The following is a 19,998-nucleotide window of genomic DNA, read 5'->3' as shown; positions in this document are numbered from 1 at the left end:
AAACGTTTGAGAAACTTTTTCATACAACTAAAAAAGGAACTTTCATTGGTAGCCATCTTGAAATCCAATATGGCGGCCTTCCAACATAATTTCCTGATGATTGCATGATACTCTCTGATATTAAAAACATGGTTAAAGGTGTGATTGACTGTGTTACGTTACTGTAGATATGAATATAATGACAAAATAACAATATTTTGGCAGCCATCTTGAAATCAATTATGGCGGCCATCTGACATAATTTTTGATGATTGCATAATACTCCCTGATATTGAAAACATAGGTAAAGACCTTTGAATGACAGTGCTAGGTGCTGTAGATATGAAGATTATTGATAAAAATTCAATATTTTGGCGGCCATTTTGAATTTCAAGATGGCGGCCACTAAGCGGCTTATTTTTTGGGGTCTATTTTTTTTTAATGATCCTTAGGTGTCATAGTATCTTACTTATTGTTACTTATGACAATCACATAGACGTTAAAATATTTAAGTACTTAAGTTCCATTAAAAACATTCTATAAAAAGAATAGTTTAAAAAGATATCATAGAGATTATTACAACTACATCAAAAACATCTATGCTGTTATCATTATTACTGTTGTCTATTGAAAAACATACATAACTGAACCTGACCTCAAATTTGATGACATCGTAAATTAAATACCTAGGGGTAGATACGCCTGCTACAGTGTCTATGATCATCTCCTGCAATAAAAAAATTTTAATAGTATAAACTAAGAGATCAGAGGAACTTGGCTGCACATAAAGGCCAGTAACATTGCTGACCCACACAGCACTACAGACAGGGTTCAGAAACCAACATTTCACACATGTCAACAGCCTTGTATATTAACAGTAGCAACTCCCCATTACTGTATATCCCTTGTAATTCAGTGTTCAAATATTGTCTCAGTGATGATAATAATAATATTTAAGCATTTATATAGCGCGCTCTTTACCAGAGTCTCACAGCTCTTAAAAGTATGAAATATGGAAAAAGGTGAGTTTTAAGAAGAAATTTGAATTCAGAAAGAGTTGGAGCATAACTGATGGCCGTGGGAAGTTGGTTCCAGAGAAGAGGTGAAAATGCATAAAAACCTTTGGGGACAGATGTTAAGTTTGGATCAAGTTCAGAATGAAGGCCAGCACGTAAAGGAGTATATAAAGTTAAAAGAATCTACTTACTCATTCAATAGTTTCACCATTATAAGATATAGAGATGTCCTTAAATTTTGAGAGAATATGGCTAGTACCAAATACCATCAGTTTGGTCTTTTTGATGTTTAATGTTTATTATCATTAAACCAATTAGCTATTTTATCTAAATAACAATTAAGATCATATTGAAGAGTGACTGGGTCAGAAGAGTTAAAAAGAATAGTGGTGTCATCCGCGTATATTACACATTTACAAGGTATGTTATCTGGTAGAGAGTTTACATGAATTATAAACAGTAGTGGACCCAATATAGATCTTGTGGTATTCCAATATTTACATTCATAAGAACTGATTGAGTTAAATAAATTGATGTATTTTTTGAGAGTGCTACAACATTTTGATGGAGTTGCTTCAATCATCATCAAGAAAATAATACCTGTAAAGATATGTGATGTATTGATGTTACATATTATGAAGAAACACAAGATCTGATATTGGCCGATGTCTTTAATATTAAGACTTCATTTGGCCTATCCAAATTCTCTAGATCGTCTCCTCTGCTCTTGACTCTTGGTTTGCCAAAAAGCTGTGACATTATTAATAATTAGCAACTTGATTTATCTCACAGATTTTTAAAAGTGACTCTAAATCCCGAAAGATTTATTCTCACTTAATTGAACTGTGAGACCTACTAAAGTGTCTCACTTTGAAACACACTGACTGATAGAATAAAGAAAATTACTACTCCAAATAATATACTATGATTTAAAATGTTGTTCAACAGTTATCACAAAAAAATGAAATATAATTTGAAATCAAATTTTAATGAAGATAAATTAACTGATAGTGTTTAAAAGACATTATTTCTGATGTATCCATTTTTAGAAGGTAATGGAAGTGACCTTTTATCACAACTAAGTTAACTTTTAGTGGAGTTGAATAGTTTGGTGGTTAAGATGCTTGCCTTCAAATCCCATGGTCCTGGGTTAAATTTCCTTTCACAGTTGCGACCACTCCCTCATATTGAGATTCAGTTGTGTAAAAGCATTGTGTGTGTTTTGTCCTGGGTTAAATTTCCTTTCACTGTTGCGACCACTCCCTCATATTGAGATTCAGTTGTGTAAAAGCATTGTGTGTGTTTTGTCTTGTGAAAAGGATTGTCACCTGCAAGTAGCACAACAGTGATATATTTGCTATTGACAATCCTTATATCTTGAGTGCCTAAATTAATACTTAAAAAATACAAGTAAATGTTCTTCATACACATCTACTTATTTCATTGAAATGTTTTTGTTTTTTTTGAGGTAAGGACATTTATGATTGTGGCAACTGTAGATGGCCGGATATGGCACTCACACATATAAAATTGTAAATATAAATTTCTTTTTATCTCCATTTAAGTAATATTTAGACAAATTTAGTGGGGCCCTGAGCCGACAGGTTCCTCGCACTCATATTTATTCCGACACTGGATTATGATATATGTCCTATACCTGTCTCTTATACACATCTATACAAGTGTGATATTTCAAATACCAAATGTACAGGTCTTAAATGAAGCAGCTTATAGTCTTGAACATTTTGACACCTTTTTGAGAAAATCGGTTAAAAAATGGAACAGTGCAGGCCAAAATGTTTTTTAGGCCAAGGAATTGATTAGTGGTGTCAGAAATAGCTTAAAATTAATTATAGTGGTCAATTTTTTTTAGCTGCAATGTCCCATTTTTAAAACAATTTTCTTAAAAAAGGTGTGACAATGTTCAAGACAATAAGCAGCTTCATTTAAGATCTGTACATTTAGTATTCAAAATACCACACTTTTATAACCACCACTATTAAATTTTTTTTGTTTTTTATTTCAGCTGATAAATTTTATAGTATGTCTTCAACATGCCATTTAAAGTTAATTAAAATTGTTCTAATATTCGTTTTTATTTTAATCCAGATTCGTACTGTGCTTTATTTGGGGGGGGGGGGGGAAATTGAACAGGTGCACATATATGAACTAAAATTTCTGGCAACCTGGTCTCCGACCTCATCAAACAAATGAAAAACCAAAACCACAGGTTGTTGAACCTCAACACCTGGACAACTCTGTTGGTGCTGATGACGAAATGTTATCAAGGGAGACAGAAGCAGAGGTCCATAATTGGCGTAATGATGGGGCCGGGGGACCTGTGGCTTTTCGAAACTTGGGGAACATTTTTGGGTCCCAGTCCTCAATTCCATAGTGGGATTTTAGTTCTGCTTGTTTTTTAATCATGTTTGCATTGTTATTCTAAATATTTTTAACGACAAATAAATGATATAATACAGTGGCAGATCCAGGTGCCAGGGAGAGACTTTCACAGTTTGACAGAGTCAATCCACCTCAGCCCCACCATGGTTGAGGCTGAGGTAAGGACATTTATGATTGTGGCAACTGTAGATGGCCGGATATGGCACTCACACATATAAAATTGTAAATATAAATTTCTTTTTATCTCCATTTAAGTAATATTTAGACAAATTTAGTGGGGCCCCGAGCCGACAGGTTCCTCCCACTCATATTTATTCCGACACTGGATTATGATATATGTCCTATACAGTCGATATCAAGAGACACATGGGTAGGCCAAGCATCTGCCCAATGGGGAGCTGATGTCCTAGAGGAGAGCAAAGTGGGCGTGGTCGTGCATCGCTCAAAATTTAAAGAAAGTGGGCTGAATCACCTAAAAATTAGGTGTTTCAATGGTTTATTTAGGGGTTTAAAAGGCTTATTTAATTGATTTGAGTCTACTAGTATGTAGAAAATACATATAATCTTTTTTCCTCCCCGACGAGCAAACAAAAAGTCCATTCAGCTGTATCGAGCGCGCCTGAGAACAATAAGGACAAGTTTTGATCTTGGTAAACATAGACTGCATTGCGGATGGACCATACCTACAGTATCATTACAACCACCTAAAGTCATGTAAATATATTCTTAGGAGGAATAAGATTAAATAATATTTAGGAAATATAAGAATCGAAACTTAAAAATACGTTTCGGTTTTGATTAGTTATAATATATTTTTAACAGCATTATAACATGACCTATTTGCTGTACAACTGTAGGATAGGCAAATATTGTCTACAAATATTATTGTGAAATTAGAAATACAAATACATTGAAAGATGTCATCCAAGGTAAGGACTAGGTGTTAAAAGTAATACAGTAATAATAGCCTTTTAGTAAATTTCAGTTTGCTTCTGGTACTTTATTCATTTTTTATTTTATTTCAACAATATTTTGTAGGGTGGTCCATCCAGCCTGAGCTGATCAATTGGGACTCTCAGTACATACAATTAAAACATAAGTATAAAAATTAAACGTGATCTTTAACATAAGCAAATTAATTAAATTAAACCAGGAAAAAATTAATAATAATAATAACAATAAAAAATAATAAAAATCAGAAAAAAACCCCCAGATATAGGCCTACAGTATATAAATTATATAAAAATAATGATTTAAGGAAAACATTAAAAATAAAAAAAATTAAAAAAAAAGAAATTGACATATTGGACAGAATAATAATTGAAATAAAAAATAAATCAATAGAATTAATGAGAAGATAATTAATTGAACTACCAAAAATAGAAAAATTATAAAAGATTATAAAAGATAAATAATTTACAATTTAAAACAGAACAATATCACGATTAAAAATATTGCAACAAAAAGAGATGGCCACAGGGAAAATTACACAAGATTGGATGAAAGATAGCTAAGAAGGTTGGATTTGAAAGAAGAGAAAGAGAAAGTAGTACGGACAATTGGTGGAAGAGAGTTGTAGATGTAAGGAGCATTATAGTTGAATGAAGTTTTAAAGATTTCTAGATTAGTCTTAGGAATGAGAAGATCACCTTTAGTGATTTTTCTTGTGGTCATACGGCCATTGGCAACAATCATTTTAAGGCATTGACAAAGATTTTGTGGAGCAAGGTTATGAAGAGCTTTGTAAGTTAAACAGCATAGTTGAAATTGAAATCGGAGTTGAAGGGGAAGGATATTGGCAGATCTGAAATGAGTGGGAGTAAGGTGAGAGGTAGAAGGAAGTTTCAGTAAGATACGAATGGCTCTGTTCTGGATCTTCTGAACTTTAGATAATGAGGTAGATTTTGATCCCCAAACTGAGCAGCAATAGTCAAGGCGAGAGAGAAACAAAGAATTGTAAAGTATTTGAAGGGTAAAATCATTAGTAAATTTTGAGGTTCGTGCAAGAAGATAGACAATAGAGTTAAGTTTCTTACAAAGGGAAGATGTGTGAGACTTCCATGTTAGAGTGTTATCAATAATTACGCCTAAGTGTGTGTGGGACGTAACGGACAGAATTGGATGGTTATCAAGATGAAGATTAAGATTGTTATTAGCAGATTTTAGTTTGTGCGGAGAACCAAGTAGCATAGATTTAGTTTTTTGTATGTTAAGAGTTAGCTTGTTAGATTTTAACCATGAAGATAGAAGATGAAGGGTAGAGTTTAATTTTTGTCCTGTTGCATTATTGACTCTTTTTCCTCAAACATCAATTGTTGTATTGTAATAAATCCCCACCCACGCCGTTCAACAGGTGTCTTAATAATTAAGAAGTGAAGACAATTCCATACCTTTGTTCTGTTGGATTAGGCCAACGCATATTAATTAGGCGCAGCAACTTGAGTTTATAAACAAGTAATAATCAATTAGTTCTCGATTTACATAGTGTATCAGACAGCGAGTTCTGTATTTTATAGTACTTAGCTCATGAATAAAACTGTTTATGTTACGTAAACATCCACTCACAGAATATTGTTGTTAACTTAGCACAAATTTCTCTCACAGAACCCTCTAGAGTGATGGTTAAAAATATTTGAACAGTACTGTAGCAATGTGTCACTGACATGATTATCAATATTAGTATTTTAGTACCATTAATGGTGTTAAATAAAATCCAAAACATACCCCATCTAGCAATGTGTCACTGATATGTCCAACCTCTTTTCTCTTTGGGAAGGTCAGTTGAGGAACAGCAAAAACAGTGTTGTCACGATCAAACATATACACATGTTCTTTACCATCAATTAACATCATATATCTAGAAAATAGGATAGAAATTAAAAGCAGACAACTTTAATAAAATTATTTGACACAATATTCACTGTTTTTTATGGATGTTCAATGCTGTACTTTATTTATTTATTTAAAACCATGCTTTGAGTGGGCGACCCTTACAGAGTAAATCTGATGTTCAGGGGCCCACTTAAATACAAAGATATAAAAAGTATACAAAAATATAGTCAATCTATCAATTAATCATAAAATTTAAAACAGCAAACATTAAAATTCTAAAAATATATAAGAAAAAGAAAGCATAAGAAAGAAAACAGACAAAACAGAGAGGAAAAACAAACACACACAAATACATCCCCACACACACACACACAAACACCCGAACCCAAACAGGAAAATAACCTAAGAAAAAGAGGAATATAAATCCTTGTTTAAAATGTGTTGCTTGATGTGTTTTTTAAAGGTGTTGTAAGCAGGTATGGTGGTGATGGTAAGTGAGAGGGTATTCCAGAATGAAGGAGCTTGGTAACTGAAAGATGATTTGAATGAATGGAGTTTGGGATGAGGAATATTGAGATTACCAGCGGCAACGGATCTGGTGCGCATGTGCCTTTGTTGTCTGATATCCAGTCCTAGGGCTAGATAGTCTGGAGCCAGTCCCCTCAAAGATTTAAAGGTAAGACATGCTAGTTGGTAAAGGTACCGTTGGGTAACATTCATAACCTTTATAGGTTCAAATAATGAAGCGGATGGAGTACGAGGTGGTACATTATGTATAACTCGGACAGCACGATTTTAAAGTTTCTGTATTTTAGCAAGAATATCTTTGGTGCATGGACCCCATACAGAAATGCAATAATCAATATGAGGTAAAATTAAAATGTTATAAATTAGAAGTGCAGTGTTTTTATCAATAAATTTACGTGCTCGAGAAAGTGCCAAAGTTTTGTAAGCAATAGAGGAGGATAAATTACGAGAGTGTGGTTTCCAAGTTAGGTTATGGTCAATAGTGATTCCGAGGTGTTTGTGGATATTGACCTGATCAAGGAAGGTGTTGTCGATAGAAACACTGATTTGTTTATCGCAGGTACGTTGAGAAGTACCAATGAGAATAGTCACAGATTTATCAGTGTTGGTAATTAGTTTGTTTGAATGCAGCCAGTGGGTTATTGCATTACGATCTTGAGACAATTTAGTATTGATATTATTATTATTGGAATCCGAAATATGAAGAATAGTGTCATCGGCGTACATTTCAGTGATAGAATAGTTAGTAACGGCGGGAAGATCGTTGTTAAATAAATTAAAGAGCAAAGGGCCAAGGGTAAAACCTTGGAGAATACCAGTATTAATAGTGATGGAAGAAGAAAAGGTGTTTTTAAAAGAAACAAGTTGGGTACGATTAGTAAGGTATGTAGTGAACCAGGCAAGTGCAATGCTGTTAATGCCATAACAGGAGAGCTTACGGAGAAGGATTTGGTGATTGACCATGTCAAATGCCTTTCTAAGATCGACGTATGCTACTCATGTTATCTTGCCGTCATTAATATTGTGCAGCCAAGTATCGGTAGTATTAGTAAGTGCAGTGAAAGTAGAAAAATTTGTGCGAAAACCAGACTGGTTATATGTAAATAGGTTGTGTTCGTTAAGATAATTTGTAAGTTGAATATGAACAGCCTTTTCTAAAAGTTTAGAACAGATAGGAAGCATGGAAATAGGACGAAAGTTAGTAGGGTAAGAAAGTGGTCCAGGCTTGCCCTAGACATCCCAGTGCCAGGAATAATTTAACAATGTGGAATGCCAGATCTATGAGCCAGAAATAAATCAGCTGCACTCTGTGATTACATTACTGAAAATCATCTTGACATACTGGCTGTTGAGACTTTGCTAACGAACAACAGAAGAGATGGACACGTCATTGTGGACATCAAGAGAACCATGCCAACATCTTCCACACTCCTCGGTCTTATGGCCGAGGTGGTGGCGTAGCTATTATTGTTCGTGATGGTATCTAGGTTCAACATTGAGTCTCCCACTCATTACCAAAATACCGCGCAATATTCGTATTTCAGCATCCATTACAATATTTAAGAAAATGTTAAAAACTTTGTTTCCTTCTGATTGGGAATTGACTATAACTAGATGCCAATATCATTCGAGCACCTGTGAATATTGATTTGCGACAAGTTTGGACTGGTTTGGTTTGTCTTTACCACATATATGTTAAACATTTGAACGTTAAATACAGTACACCAACAAATGATACAATACCTGACTCCATCAGCCTTCCAGCTAACTTTATACAAATGTTCCAGAAAGAAATGAAGATTTTTTCTGTCCATTGACACTGGTTGGCTCCCTGGGAACTCTTGTCTAGATAAACCAAAAAACAGATCAATTCTTTATTTCTACAACATTATGAATAATATGATAAATAATTATTTGCTATTCAAGTATAAATAAATTTCAACATAAATACATAAATAAATACTTTTATTTTAATTACAACTTGATGCATGGATTTTACAGGTTGGTAGAACAGTGTGATTGTGTAGGGTTGGTGAAGGTGGTCAGTATTTCTATTTGAAAAGTTAGCGAAAGTGTTAGATGGTGGTTGGTGCTTCTATATATTTATTTGACAGGTTGGTGAGATTTTGAGCGACGCCCAACCACGCCGACTTTTACTTGCCGGGACATAGGCCCCCAGTTGGGGAAATCAGACCCCCCTCCTGTTGGTGCTTCTATATTTGACAGGTTGGTGTAACAATTGTCATGGTGGTTGGTGCTTATATTTGGCAGGTTGGTGAAACAGTTTGATGGTGGTTGGTGCTTCTATACTGTATGTTGGACAGGTTGGTGAAACAGTCTGATGTTTGTTGGTGCTTATATTTGGCAGGTTGGTGAAACAGTTTGATAGTGGTTGATGCTTCTATACCAGAGATCCCAAGTCTCCCGAAAATCGCGGGTTTCTCCCGATTTTTTAGGCCGTCTCCCGCCCTCCCGATTTTTATTAATATCTCCCGATTTTTTTAAATATCCCGAAAATTTCACGAAAAATGTGATTTCCACGATGTCATAGAGCAATGAAACAAAATTTCTTATCTTACGCTGATATACTATGGCGCTCGCTCAGCCATAAAATGTCATAAACAAGGCCAGGGAGTTGTTATTTAAGTTGTTTATCAAAATAACAACTCCCGGGCAAGGCAGGCCTAGATCCGAGGTAGAACTGCCTTGTTTATCCTCCGTGTTACGATCTTTTGAATCCAGCGCTGACCTCATTCAATGAGATGGCTGGCAGTTGAGTAAATAAATTTCAACAAATTAACGAAATCAGAAATCACATGGGAATGGATGGGGAACCAAGTTTTCGTCACGAAGATTTGGAACAGAATCGGTGCATAAAAAATACTTTTTCTTTCAAGTAAGCTTCAGTTCTTTAATAACGATACTAAAAAAATTATAGTTAATAGGTTTTGGTACTAAGCAGTCTTCCGAAAAATGAAGTTTATTTTAATATCGATCCCGAAATACATGTAGGGCTTAGGCCTAGGCTCTATCTGCACTGCAGGATATGTATGTGTGTTGTGTTGGGTGGGCGTCTGTGTGTAGACTAGTGGTGGTTGTGACTCTGCGGCCTTAGGTCAAGTTACACACAAAAAAATGGAGCCTAGCGAGGCAGGATTTAATGTTTTTTCATGGCATTATGTACCAGTTATTGTAGGCTAGACTTATATTGCTGACTTAAATCATGTAGTATGATTTACTAACTAAATTAAAATATATATATATTTTTAATTTTTTCAGCAAACGTGTGAATCTTGCAAGTTGCAGTTACCTTGCTAGAATTCTATGTTCTTTGATGAGATGTAATAAATCAACCATAGCCTCTAATATGCCAATGAACCAAGCAAAGCCTTGTTGATTGCTGCCAAGAACGCTTTACTAGCAAAATGCTAAATAAATAATAATATTTATAAATTTATATTTTAGGCCAACTGCAATGTGTAAACAAATGTAAAATTGTTAAATAAAAGTAAACAAATTGATGAAAATTGTTTGTTTTCTTCATTTTGTGTAATAATTTCATGTTGCACAGCGCGTTGTAAGGAGGAGGCGACCGCTTCATGAAAAAAATCTCCCTATTTTTGGTTTTCAAACTTGGGATCTCTGCTATACTGTTCATTCATTTCATTTCATTTATTTCCACACATCATCAAATAAAACATATACTGTACATAGTTCATTGAAACAAGTATTGTGTGGGGGGAGAGTCAGATAAACCAAATAAGGTTTTAAGATCGACCCACCCCTTACAAAATAAAGAAAAAAAAAATACAAAGACAGTTAAACAATTATACACGATTCTTTTAAAATAAGGAAACAAAAAAAAAAAAAAAAAAAGCTATACATTTCAAATTATTCACTTAACATTCTTTTTATTTATACTGTATAATTATTAAGACGCAGCGTAATTTGATATTAAATGTTTTTTGTAGCTTGATTTAAAATTTAAAACAGATGGTGCAGTTTTAAGATTTTGATCAAGAGAATTCCACATATTAGCTCCATTAAAATTAACAAAATTACGGATAAAATTTGTCTGGCAAAATGTAATCACTAGAGGTACAGTACGTGTATGGTAATTGTGTGATTCACCATGTTTCTTAAAGTAGTTGTTAAATGATTCTGGGAGGTATCTATACATAAATATTGCAGTTTGAAGCTTATTAATGTCAAAAATATTTAAAGTTTTAAATGTAAAAAAAAGTGGTTTAGTATGTGATAAAGAATTAGACTTGGTGCAAATTCTACGTGTTTTCCTGTAATTTAAAGGGTTGATCTAATTTTGTTGTTTCTGTGCTAACCCATGGACATAGTTGTTGGTGTTTGTTTGTTACCGTACCCCATACCAATTACAGTACGATAAATAAGGAAGAACCATTGTGTTGTATAAAGAAATCATAGCCAACAATATCGGCACGGGTTCGCAGCCGGCTCGCTCCTATAGTTCTGGTGGTGGAACAAGTCTTCTCGGATAAGGACTATAAACCGTATGCTCATGTGTACTTTAAAGAACCCAGTACATCTTTCGAGATAAGTGGGGGCTTACATCGGTGTACTGGTTCATTCGGCCCCTTTTTGTTGACAGATGAAAGTGCGCCGGTTTACTGGCTGCAGAGGACATGAAGTGACCCTCACGGGAGGAAAAAGTTATTGGAAAGTGCAACATCTAGTCCCGAGTGCATAGAGACCTGTCTCTTATACACATCTAGATGTGTATAAGAGACAGCTATTGGACTCAGCTAAGCATCTCATATTCACGGCATCTGGCATACTTGTTGTTTTGCTATTTCTTGTTACAATGTTTATTTAACTGATAGTCCAGTTTTCAGAAGTTGATTTTTGTGTGTGATTAATATGTTCGAAATTGGGAGAAATTGGGATTTCAGAATGCCTTTTATTAAAAATAGTGGATTTGCCACTGTAAGTAAATCAATATATTGTTTGTGAAAGAGTGCTTGTACATGTATTATTTTAAGTAGTTTAATATCTATGATTTACATAACAAAATTGCCAAATAAATATAATTTTAGCTTTCTCTTTAGCATTGAAAATATTTTTTTCAAAAAAAATATGATCATTAGCATGCCGTGTGCTGCAGTGCATGCAATGATAACAGACTGTTTGCTTCAAAACTTCCCATGCATGTTCCTACGCATGCCAAGAATAATCTATCTGGAATTTTCCACATGCGTTTGACAGTGGCTATAAATACTGAACATGCAGGAAAAACAGGATCTCATAGCTTTTTTTTAAAACCATATTTATTGGGGGTCTATCCTGCCAGCGTATACTAGGATGTCAGCTGATATTCAGAGGCCCTCTTTATATAATCGAAAAAATGTGATGCTTTTATCATCAGTGAAGTTTCCTGTCTCTTATACACATCTAGATGTGTATAAGAGACAGGTGCATAATAGAGTTATTTCTTAGTTATCCTAAACAAGCATTTCTTCTGTTTATCTGGAATTTAAAAGAAATAATAAAAAAAAAAGTATAGGTGTACTTTTTCTCTATCTGACGTGGAAATGTACTGAATGCTCAGTACGTTTGAAAAAAAAATTGTGAAAAAAATCGCAAGTAGTTTAAGGCTGGGACTCACGATCTCCAGATCACCAGCCTTGAATTGATTTACAGATTCTGCTTTAACAAGATAATTTGAAAATGCATTCTATTCTTTTAAAACCTGGCCATCAGGCACAAGGTCGGTGGTCTAGAGGTACGATGCCAGGGTAGTGACCCACCCAAGAACAACTTGCGATTTTCTTCACAATTGTTTTCACATGTACTGAGCATTCAATACATTTTCATGTCAGGTAGGGTAAAATTTTACACCTATACTTGATTCTCCTGATGCAAATCCAGTTATTGTCTAATCCATCAGGACAATAACAATCACTATAAAAAAAATGTAAACTGAATAAAAGAAAGTAAACTTTTGGAAACACCCAAGAATTTGGAGGCAACGGAGAGGGCAAATTAACAATTTTTAGTCTAATTAATTGATCAAAAATACAGTGTGACTGAGCACATTTTCTGACAATCAGAAAAGTGTTTCTAAATTAAAAAAAATTTTTTTTAATCAAGAGGGTCTAATTTCTTAAAGATTTGCTTGTTTAGTACCTGTCAATCATGTTATGTATTTTTATCTTTATATACTAAGTGGAATAATAAATTTAATTTAAAATTAAAATTTATGTCAAAATAATGTAGATATATTTTCTTTATTAGTTTTGCTATGAAAATAATCTGTTATAAAATTTAGATTTATATTACAAGTTTGTTTGTAGTTTGTAATATTAAATGTTGCAGGTCACAAATGATGTGTAATTTGATAGTCCACATTATTCAAATAGGGTTCAAAATAAGATTAAAATATATAAATTTTGAATACATACCGATGCCAACCACACATGTGATTGATCTTTGTTCTTAGTCTATTGACTACCACTGAGTCGATTACAATGCCGACACCAACAACACCATCCATGAACTAATAAAAAAAAAGTTCAAATAATATTACTCATATTAAACTTCATGTAACATTCCTCAATATGTGAGAAAACAATGCATTATATTAAATTATAGTAATAATCAATTTACTAACAAAAACAAATTTACATTAGCCATGGAGGTATAAAATCAAATATAAAATCTTTTTTGATAAACCTCAACATAAAATAACAAATTTGCTGTGGCACTGAAGGCCTTTGCGACCAGTTGTGTGAGAATTAGCTGTGATGTAGTACTAAGACTTCAGCGATGCCTGCATCTCCTAACTTGATTTTCTTTTTGTCAAACAATAAGTGGCTGCACTTTTGCCCATGTCATATAACCGGCAGCACTTTTACCAGTTACCATCAGCCTATCCTGAATTTGTAGTTTAGGAGGTTTTTGGATTTGGATTTGATTACCCTCTAATTACAGTAGAGTATGTTGATTTTTGAGACCACTCTTCAGCAGTGTTCTCTTAAATGCTTTTGGTTTCAGTTAACCTCCTTTTAGATGTTTCTAATTGAACATGACCAATTAGACCACTTCCAATTTTCACATACCAAATATGGTCTCGTATTGGATGGTAAATGTTTGCAGAAAGTACACATTACAGACATAATTCACCCAATGAATAAAAATGAAGGGGGAAACAACCTATCTCACATGATGACATCATCTAAACAAACAATACTGTAATACAAAGGGGAGCCATGTAAACAGCATAATAATGATGCATAATAATTCGGCAACAATGTAACGTTAGTCCAACCTAGATGCAAACTTGCTAGTCTATTTTAGAAAGCAAACAGTTTGTCACAAAACTTTAGAGCGTAATATAGTACAAAATTTTAACAATTTGGATCAACAATAATAATTATGAAATAAAGTGATCAAGTGCAATGCCTTAAGAATTACATATGTTCCAGTGACCGAAATAGCAAAAAATGGCATACAAAGCATACATTTTATAATATTTCACAAAGTACACTATGCTCACACTAGGGTCAAATTTCCTTTAATCAAAAGGGCTAAATGTTTTTTGTTTTTTTTTAGCCAAATGGAAAATGCTTTTGCCAAATTCAAATACCAATAAAATATGCAAAAAAGGTTTTAGTACATGAATGGTGGATAGTATAAATGAATTTACCAACAAACAAAGCACAACCGTTTCTATACTTGTATGGTTTTTCTTCATATTCAACACTCTCGCGCCCGCCACCGAATACTAGCCAAAGGCCCCTACCAAGATAGTGTAGAGTAGGCTAGCCAGACGGAAGGGAGTTGCACGATGAGCGACTGCTGTTTCAAGTACAGTACAGTACCTGTTGTTTTGCTGTACAGCACAGCAAATATAATTATTAATCATAGCCAACAATATCGGCACGGGTTCGCAGCCGGCTCGCTCCTATAGTTCTGGTGGTGGAACAAGTCTTCTCGGATAAGGACTATAAACCGTATGCTCATGTGTACTTTAAAGAACCCAGTACATCTTTCGAGATAAGTGGGGGCTTACATCGGTGTACTGGTTCATTCGGCCCCTTTTTGTTGACAGATGAAAGTGCGCCGGTTTACTGGCTGCAGAGGACATGAAGTGACCCTCACGGGAGGAAAAAGTTATTGGAAAGTGCAACATCTAGTCCCGAGTGCATAGAGACCTGTCTCTTATACACATCTAGATGTGTATAAGAGACAGCTATTGGACTCAGCTAAGCATCTCATATTCACGGCATCTGGCATACTTGTTGTTTTGCTATTTCTTGTTACAATGTTTATTTAACTGATAGTCCAGTTTTCAGAAGTTGATTTTTGTGTGTGATTAATATGTTCGAAATTGGGAGAAATTGGGATTTCAGAATGCCTTTTATTAAAAATAGTGGATTTGCCACTGTAAGTAAATCAATATATTGTTTGTGAAAGAGTGCTTGTACATGTATTATTTTAAGTAGTTTAATATCTATGATTTACATAACAAAATTGCCAAATAAATATAATTTTAGCTTTCTCTTTAGCATTGAAAATATTTTTTTCAAAAAAAATATGATCATTAGCATGCCGTGTGCTGCAGTGCATGCAATGATAACAGACTGTTTGCTTCAAAACTTCCCATGCATGTTCCTACGCATGCCAAGAATAATCTATCTGGAATTTTCCACATGCGTTTGACAGTGGCTATAAATACTGAACATGCAGGAAAAACAGGATCTCATAGCTTTTTTTTAAAACCATATTTATTGGGGGTCTATCCTGCCAGCGTATACTAGGATGTCAGCTGATATTCAGAGGCCCTCTTTATATAATCGAAAAAATGTGATGCTTTTATCATCAGTGAAGTTTCTTTATGAGGCTTAAAGAGTGGAGTTTGTTTTAGTCATAACAAAAAGTCCTGCTGTCACAAGAATTTAAGGAAAGTACCTAAAAAACTAAGCTATTCAACTCCACTTTTTTTGCACCCACTCTTTACCATTTGGTAAGTACAGGGAGTATACCATAATTGTCTCTTGTGAATTAGGTCTAATGTTTTCTTGAGTCATACCGGTATACTTGGAGAAAGCCATGCAACAAGTGATGACCCTTAAAAAAGCTCTGTTAACAAATTAAGTTTATTATTGTTTTTGAACTGGAAAATACTCTTGTTTTAGATACCAGAATTTATTTTCATATACAAGGACAAAGTTGAGGCTGTTTGAAATGTATTTGCTGAACTTTTAAAGGTAAAATTTGACTTTTAAACCTAGGCTCAAAATACCTAAGTGAGTCTATTTTCTAAGCAGCAACAAGCAGGCAAACCAAATTTTGACACCTCTAGAGACCAGCTAAACAGTTTGTTTATTTGAGGCTAGGATTGCTAGCCCACCCTCCATTGTTCTACTCTTTAGTGTTTCAGGGCTATCTAATTTGCTTGGACATTCTTGGATTGAAATAAGCCTACTACACACTCTGAGAGGCCTAGAAAATGTTCAGAATGGATAACATTACAAAGAACTTGATCCATATATTTAATTCAACATCAGATGAATCTTTCTATGGATTTACGAATGAAGAAGCTGGTATAATTTCATCGACACCAAACCATTTGCTGGCTGATGCTATTACTTTGCAACCACAAAACAGTAATTATGAAAAAATAGATGCTGAAACTCAAGAAACACAGTCATCCATGACATCAAAGACCATTGAAACTCAAACAGAGCCATTAGATACCAGTATAACCCATAAGATGATCGAAGATCTTAAGTCGATGTTTATTAGTAGAATTGCTGAACTTGAGGAAACGGTCAATCAACTAAGCATTAAGGTGAATAATAATCCAAATAAGAAAGTAGATATTGAACCAGAAATCGTAAGTGCCATCCCTACATCAAACCGATTTGCTGTCCTTAATGAAACTAACCTATTTACAGCTGAAAAGCTAGCAGAGATGCAAGAAGAGACCAAACAAAGTGTAATTCTTAAACCCCCAATGGACACCATCATAAACGGATGGCCAGATGAACCAAAGAAGTTACCAAAATGCATCAGAATGTATTGGTCAACCAGGGATACATTAGCAACTGAAGATGACCTTATACTACAAGGAAACAGAATACTAGTACCAGAGAAACTAAGACCAGGCATCTTGAAAAAGCTCCACATCGACCACCAATGTATAGTCAAAACCCAACTACGAGCAAAATCATCTATGTTTTGAATTTTGAATTAACCGTGATATAGAGGATGTGGTCAAAGGCTGCACCTGTCTCTTATACACATCTTACGTCCCGTAGCTGAACTTCCCTAGCCTAGACTACACAGTGTGTAGTGACTGTCTCTTATACACATCTCCTTCTGCAGAGTGTTTTTTTTATTTTCATAGTTAATAGGCCATGGTCACGCTACCACTACATAACACACACCAAGGACAATAACAAATGGCCAAGCGGTTAAGGCAGGAGCACCGTGATCATAGCCAACAATATCGGCACGGGTTCGCAGCCGGCTCGCTCCTATAGTTCTGGTGGTGGAACAAGTCTTCTCGGATAAGGACTATAAACCGTATGCTCATGTGTACTTTAAAGAACCCAGTACATCTTTCGAGATAAGTGGGGGCTTACATCGGTGTACTGGTTCATTCGGCCCCTTTTTGTTGACAGATGAAAGTGCGCCGGTTTACTGGCTGCAGAGGACATGAAGTGACCCTCACGGGAGGAAAAAGTTATTGGAAAGTGCAACATCTAGTCCCGAGTGCATAGAGACCTTGTTTATTTGCGCTATATAAATCTATCTATTATTATTATTATTATTATCAGAAGGTGAATCAGATTGCCATTAGAAATAGGCTCCGAGTTGGAGCGTGTGTAACTTGCTTGAAGTTTTTTTTTTATTACTTTTAACTCATCTAACCTTTCTGGGGGCTTTGCCACCAGGACAAATTTTGAAAATTTAGGTGACACCCGATTATGCGCACTTTGCTCTTGTAGGAGACATCTGACCCCCATCGGGCAAATCCTGGCACCACCCCTCATAATTAGTAGGCCCTAGCCTAGTTAGTCTCTGTAGACGACCTAGCCTAACTACACTAGAGAGCTGCTATGAGTCGACGTTGTGCTCTACGTCTGACCGTCAGGCAAATGACAGATGCTAGCACGGACTAACCTATACTGAAGTAATGTAAACTGAAACTCGATGGAAAAAACTGATCCAAAAAGAAATGTCAAAACAAATTTTCATCTACCGTAATAATAATACTACTACTTAACAACTACTACTACTACTTAACTACTTAACATAAAATCAGTAGCTCTACTACCTAGGCCTACAACTGTCAAATTTAATGAAATCAAACACCTAGGCCTACCTACATAAAACTTACATTTTAACATCACAGTGCAAATTCTCCCAAATAGTTACATAATGTCAACTTCACGGTCAACTCTATGGATTGACAAACTAAGGTCATTCAAACCTACCAATCAGTTTCACAACAATGAGATTCAACATACCAAAATAACAATTAGATTCAACATACCTAAACACCAATCAGGTAGTGTAGGAGCAGGAGGTGCACTTTCTTTTTCGTCATAGCGCTCAAATAACTCTTCAATATAATGGCCTTTGTATATTCCTGGTGGCCTTACATTTGCAAAGATCCCAACAGCTGCATCAACACTGAAAACAAAGCAATAAATTAATAACAATTAACAATATTTATATACCACCAATTCAAAATTATCAAAGGCAATAAGTAAAGAAATAAGGCAAGTTGACATTCTTGTAATAAATATTTTTAAAGATTTTTCTTATAAGAAAGCAAATCAATCAAGGGATAAGTAACTTTCAGAAATATTCTAGTAGCACTGTTATATTTAAATAAAATTTTGAATTGTACAATTTTCTTTATTTTTACTATGAATACAATATTTAAATCAAACTAGATTTGAACTTGTCACTGAGGACGAGTTTGGTGATCCGCTGCACTTTGACCCTTAGGAAGCGTGCGCGGTTCTGATTGAAAAGTTTTATATGCTAAAATATGCTGTAATTAGTTTTTTTTAAAAAGAGTAATTTTGAGCATTTTGAAAGATTTACGCATGTGTACATGCACGTCTTGATGCCCGTGAGCACGGTAATGGCACAAAGAGTTGACTCCTGATAAGAATACAGTGTCAGCAGGAACCCAAAATATGTAAAAAAACTTAATTTCCAGCTTCAATACGCGCTGCGCGCGTGGAAATGAACGTATGGCACTTAAATTATGGAAAGTTTTGGAATGCTGAAAATGACTTGAAACGTTCTTTACATTATCTGAAAAGTGATATTGAGAATTTACAAATTTTAACGCACACGCACGTCACGATGTGTGCATGGACGGTAAAGTCTGTTTTCCACTAGTCGGAGCTATTTGCGCAAACTGAAATCGTCGGTTCATGCGCATGAGCATTCACATTCCCATCGGAGTTTTTGCGAAGCAAAAAAGTGTGCAACCAATCAGAGCTCAGGAACAGAACCGAGGCTTTGATTTGCACGAATAAATTCGCCTAGTGGAAAACCAGTTTAATGGAACACGAAATTAAACATTATCGAGCGTTTTTAAAACCGTCTGTTAGTTGGTAATGCCACACTAATTTTCCCTTCATATAACCTATATATCAGTCAAAATACATCTTTTAAGAAAGAGAGATAAAAGGGCTCCAAAAATTTATTTTTTTTTACCATGATTACGTGATCAAAATGAAAAATCAAGGGACATTTCCAAAAGCGAAAAAACAACTAAATAAATAAAAATAAATAAACAAAAATCATATCTACAACTCATGTACTTTGATGTTGATGCACGCGTACGTGCACGTTAAGATGTGTGAACAGAAAATTGAGGTACCTGACATTCAACCTTGACCTTAAGTGTATGCCAATTAAATATGATTCAGAAATGACGAATGGTTAAGATGATTACGGGGTCTTCAATGTTTTGAGGAAAGAAAGATGAGGGGGTCTGAAAAAACATTTATTTTGACCATGACGACGTCAGCGAAATGTAAGAAGTCACATAATATGAAAGAAAATTGTCTCAGCTATGACATAGACGATCGATCAAAGATAAGGAAGATATGCTCAAATGCATATTTTCAAAAATGACGTCATCCAGTTTTTAAAATTTAGATGGCAATATGATGATGTCACAATGTTCAATCAGCTATTATGATCTATAAAATCATATTTACAACTTATGTGC

The 19,998-nt window shown here is 34.7% G+C and overlaps 1 protein-coding gene across 1 annotated transcript in view; it reads right to left on the bottom strand.

Moving 5' to 3' along the window:
* LOC117124848 (mRNA-capping enzyme-like) overlaps window positions 1-19,998 on the bottom strand; it is a 54,361-nt gene that overhangs the window by 18,199 nt on the left and 16,164 nt on the right. Inside the window, exons 3-7 of the mRNA XM_033271186.1 lie at window positions 18,269-18,434; window positions 13,193-13,287; window positions 8,502-8,603; window positions 6,123-6,255; window positions 635-706 (exon numbers count right to left, since the gene is read on the bottom strand). Of these exons, the coding sequence (XP_033127077.1) occupies window positions 635-706; window positions 6,123-6,255; window positions 8,502-8,603; window positions 13,193-13,287; window positions 18,269-18,434 (568 nt within the window). The remainder of the gene's footprint in view (window positions 1-634; window positions 707-6,122; window positions 6,256-8,501; window positions 8,604-13,192; window positions 13,288-18,268; window positions 18,435-19,998) is intronic.

This window comes from Anneissia japonica, unplaced genomic scaffold, assembly GCF_011630105.1.
Source record: "Anneissia japonica isolate Jap-2015-1 unplaced genomic scaffold, ASM1163010v1 scaffold652_len952628_cov199, whole genome shotgun sequence".
Lineage (NCBI taxonomy): Eukaryota > Metazoa > Echinodermata > Crinoidea > Comatulida > Comatulidae > Anneissia > Anneissia japonica.
Note: the sequence above shows the minus strand (reverse complement) of the source record. Positions and strands in the feature narration are given on the sequence as shown.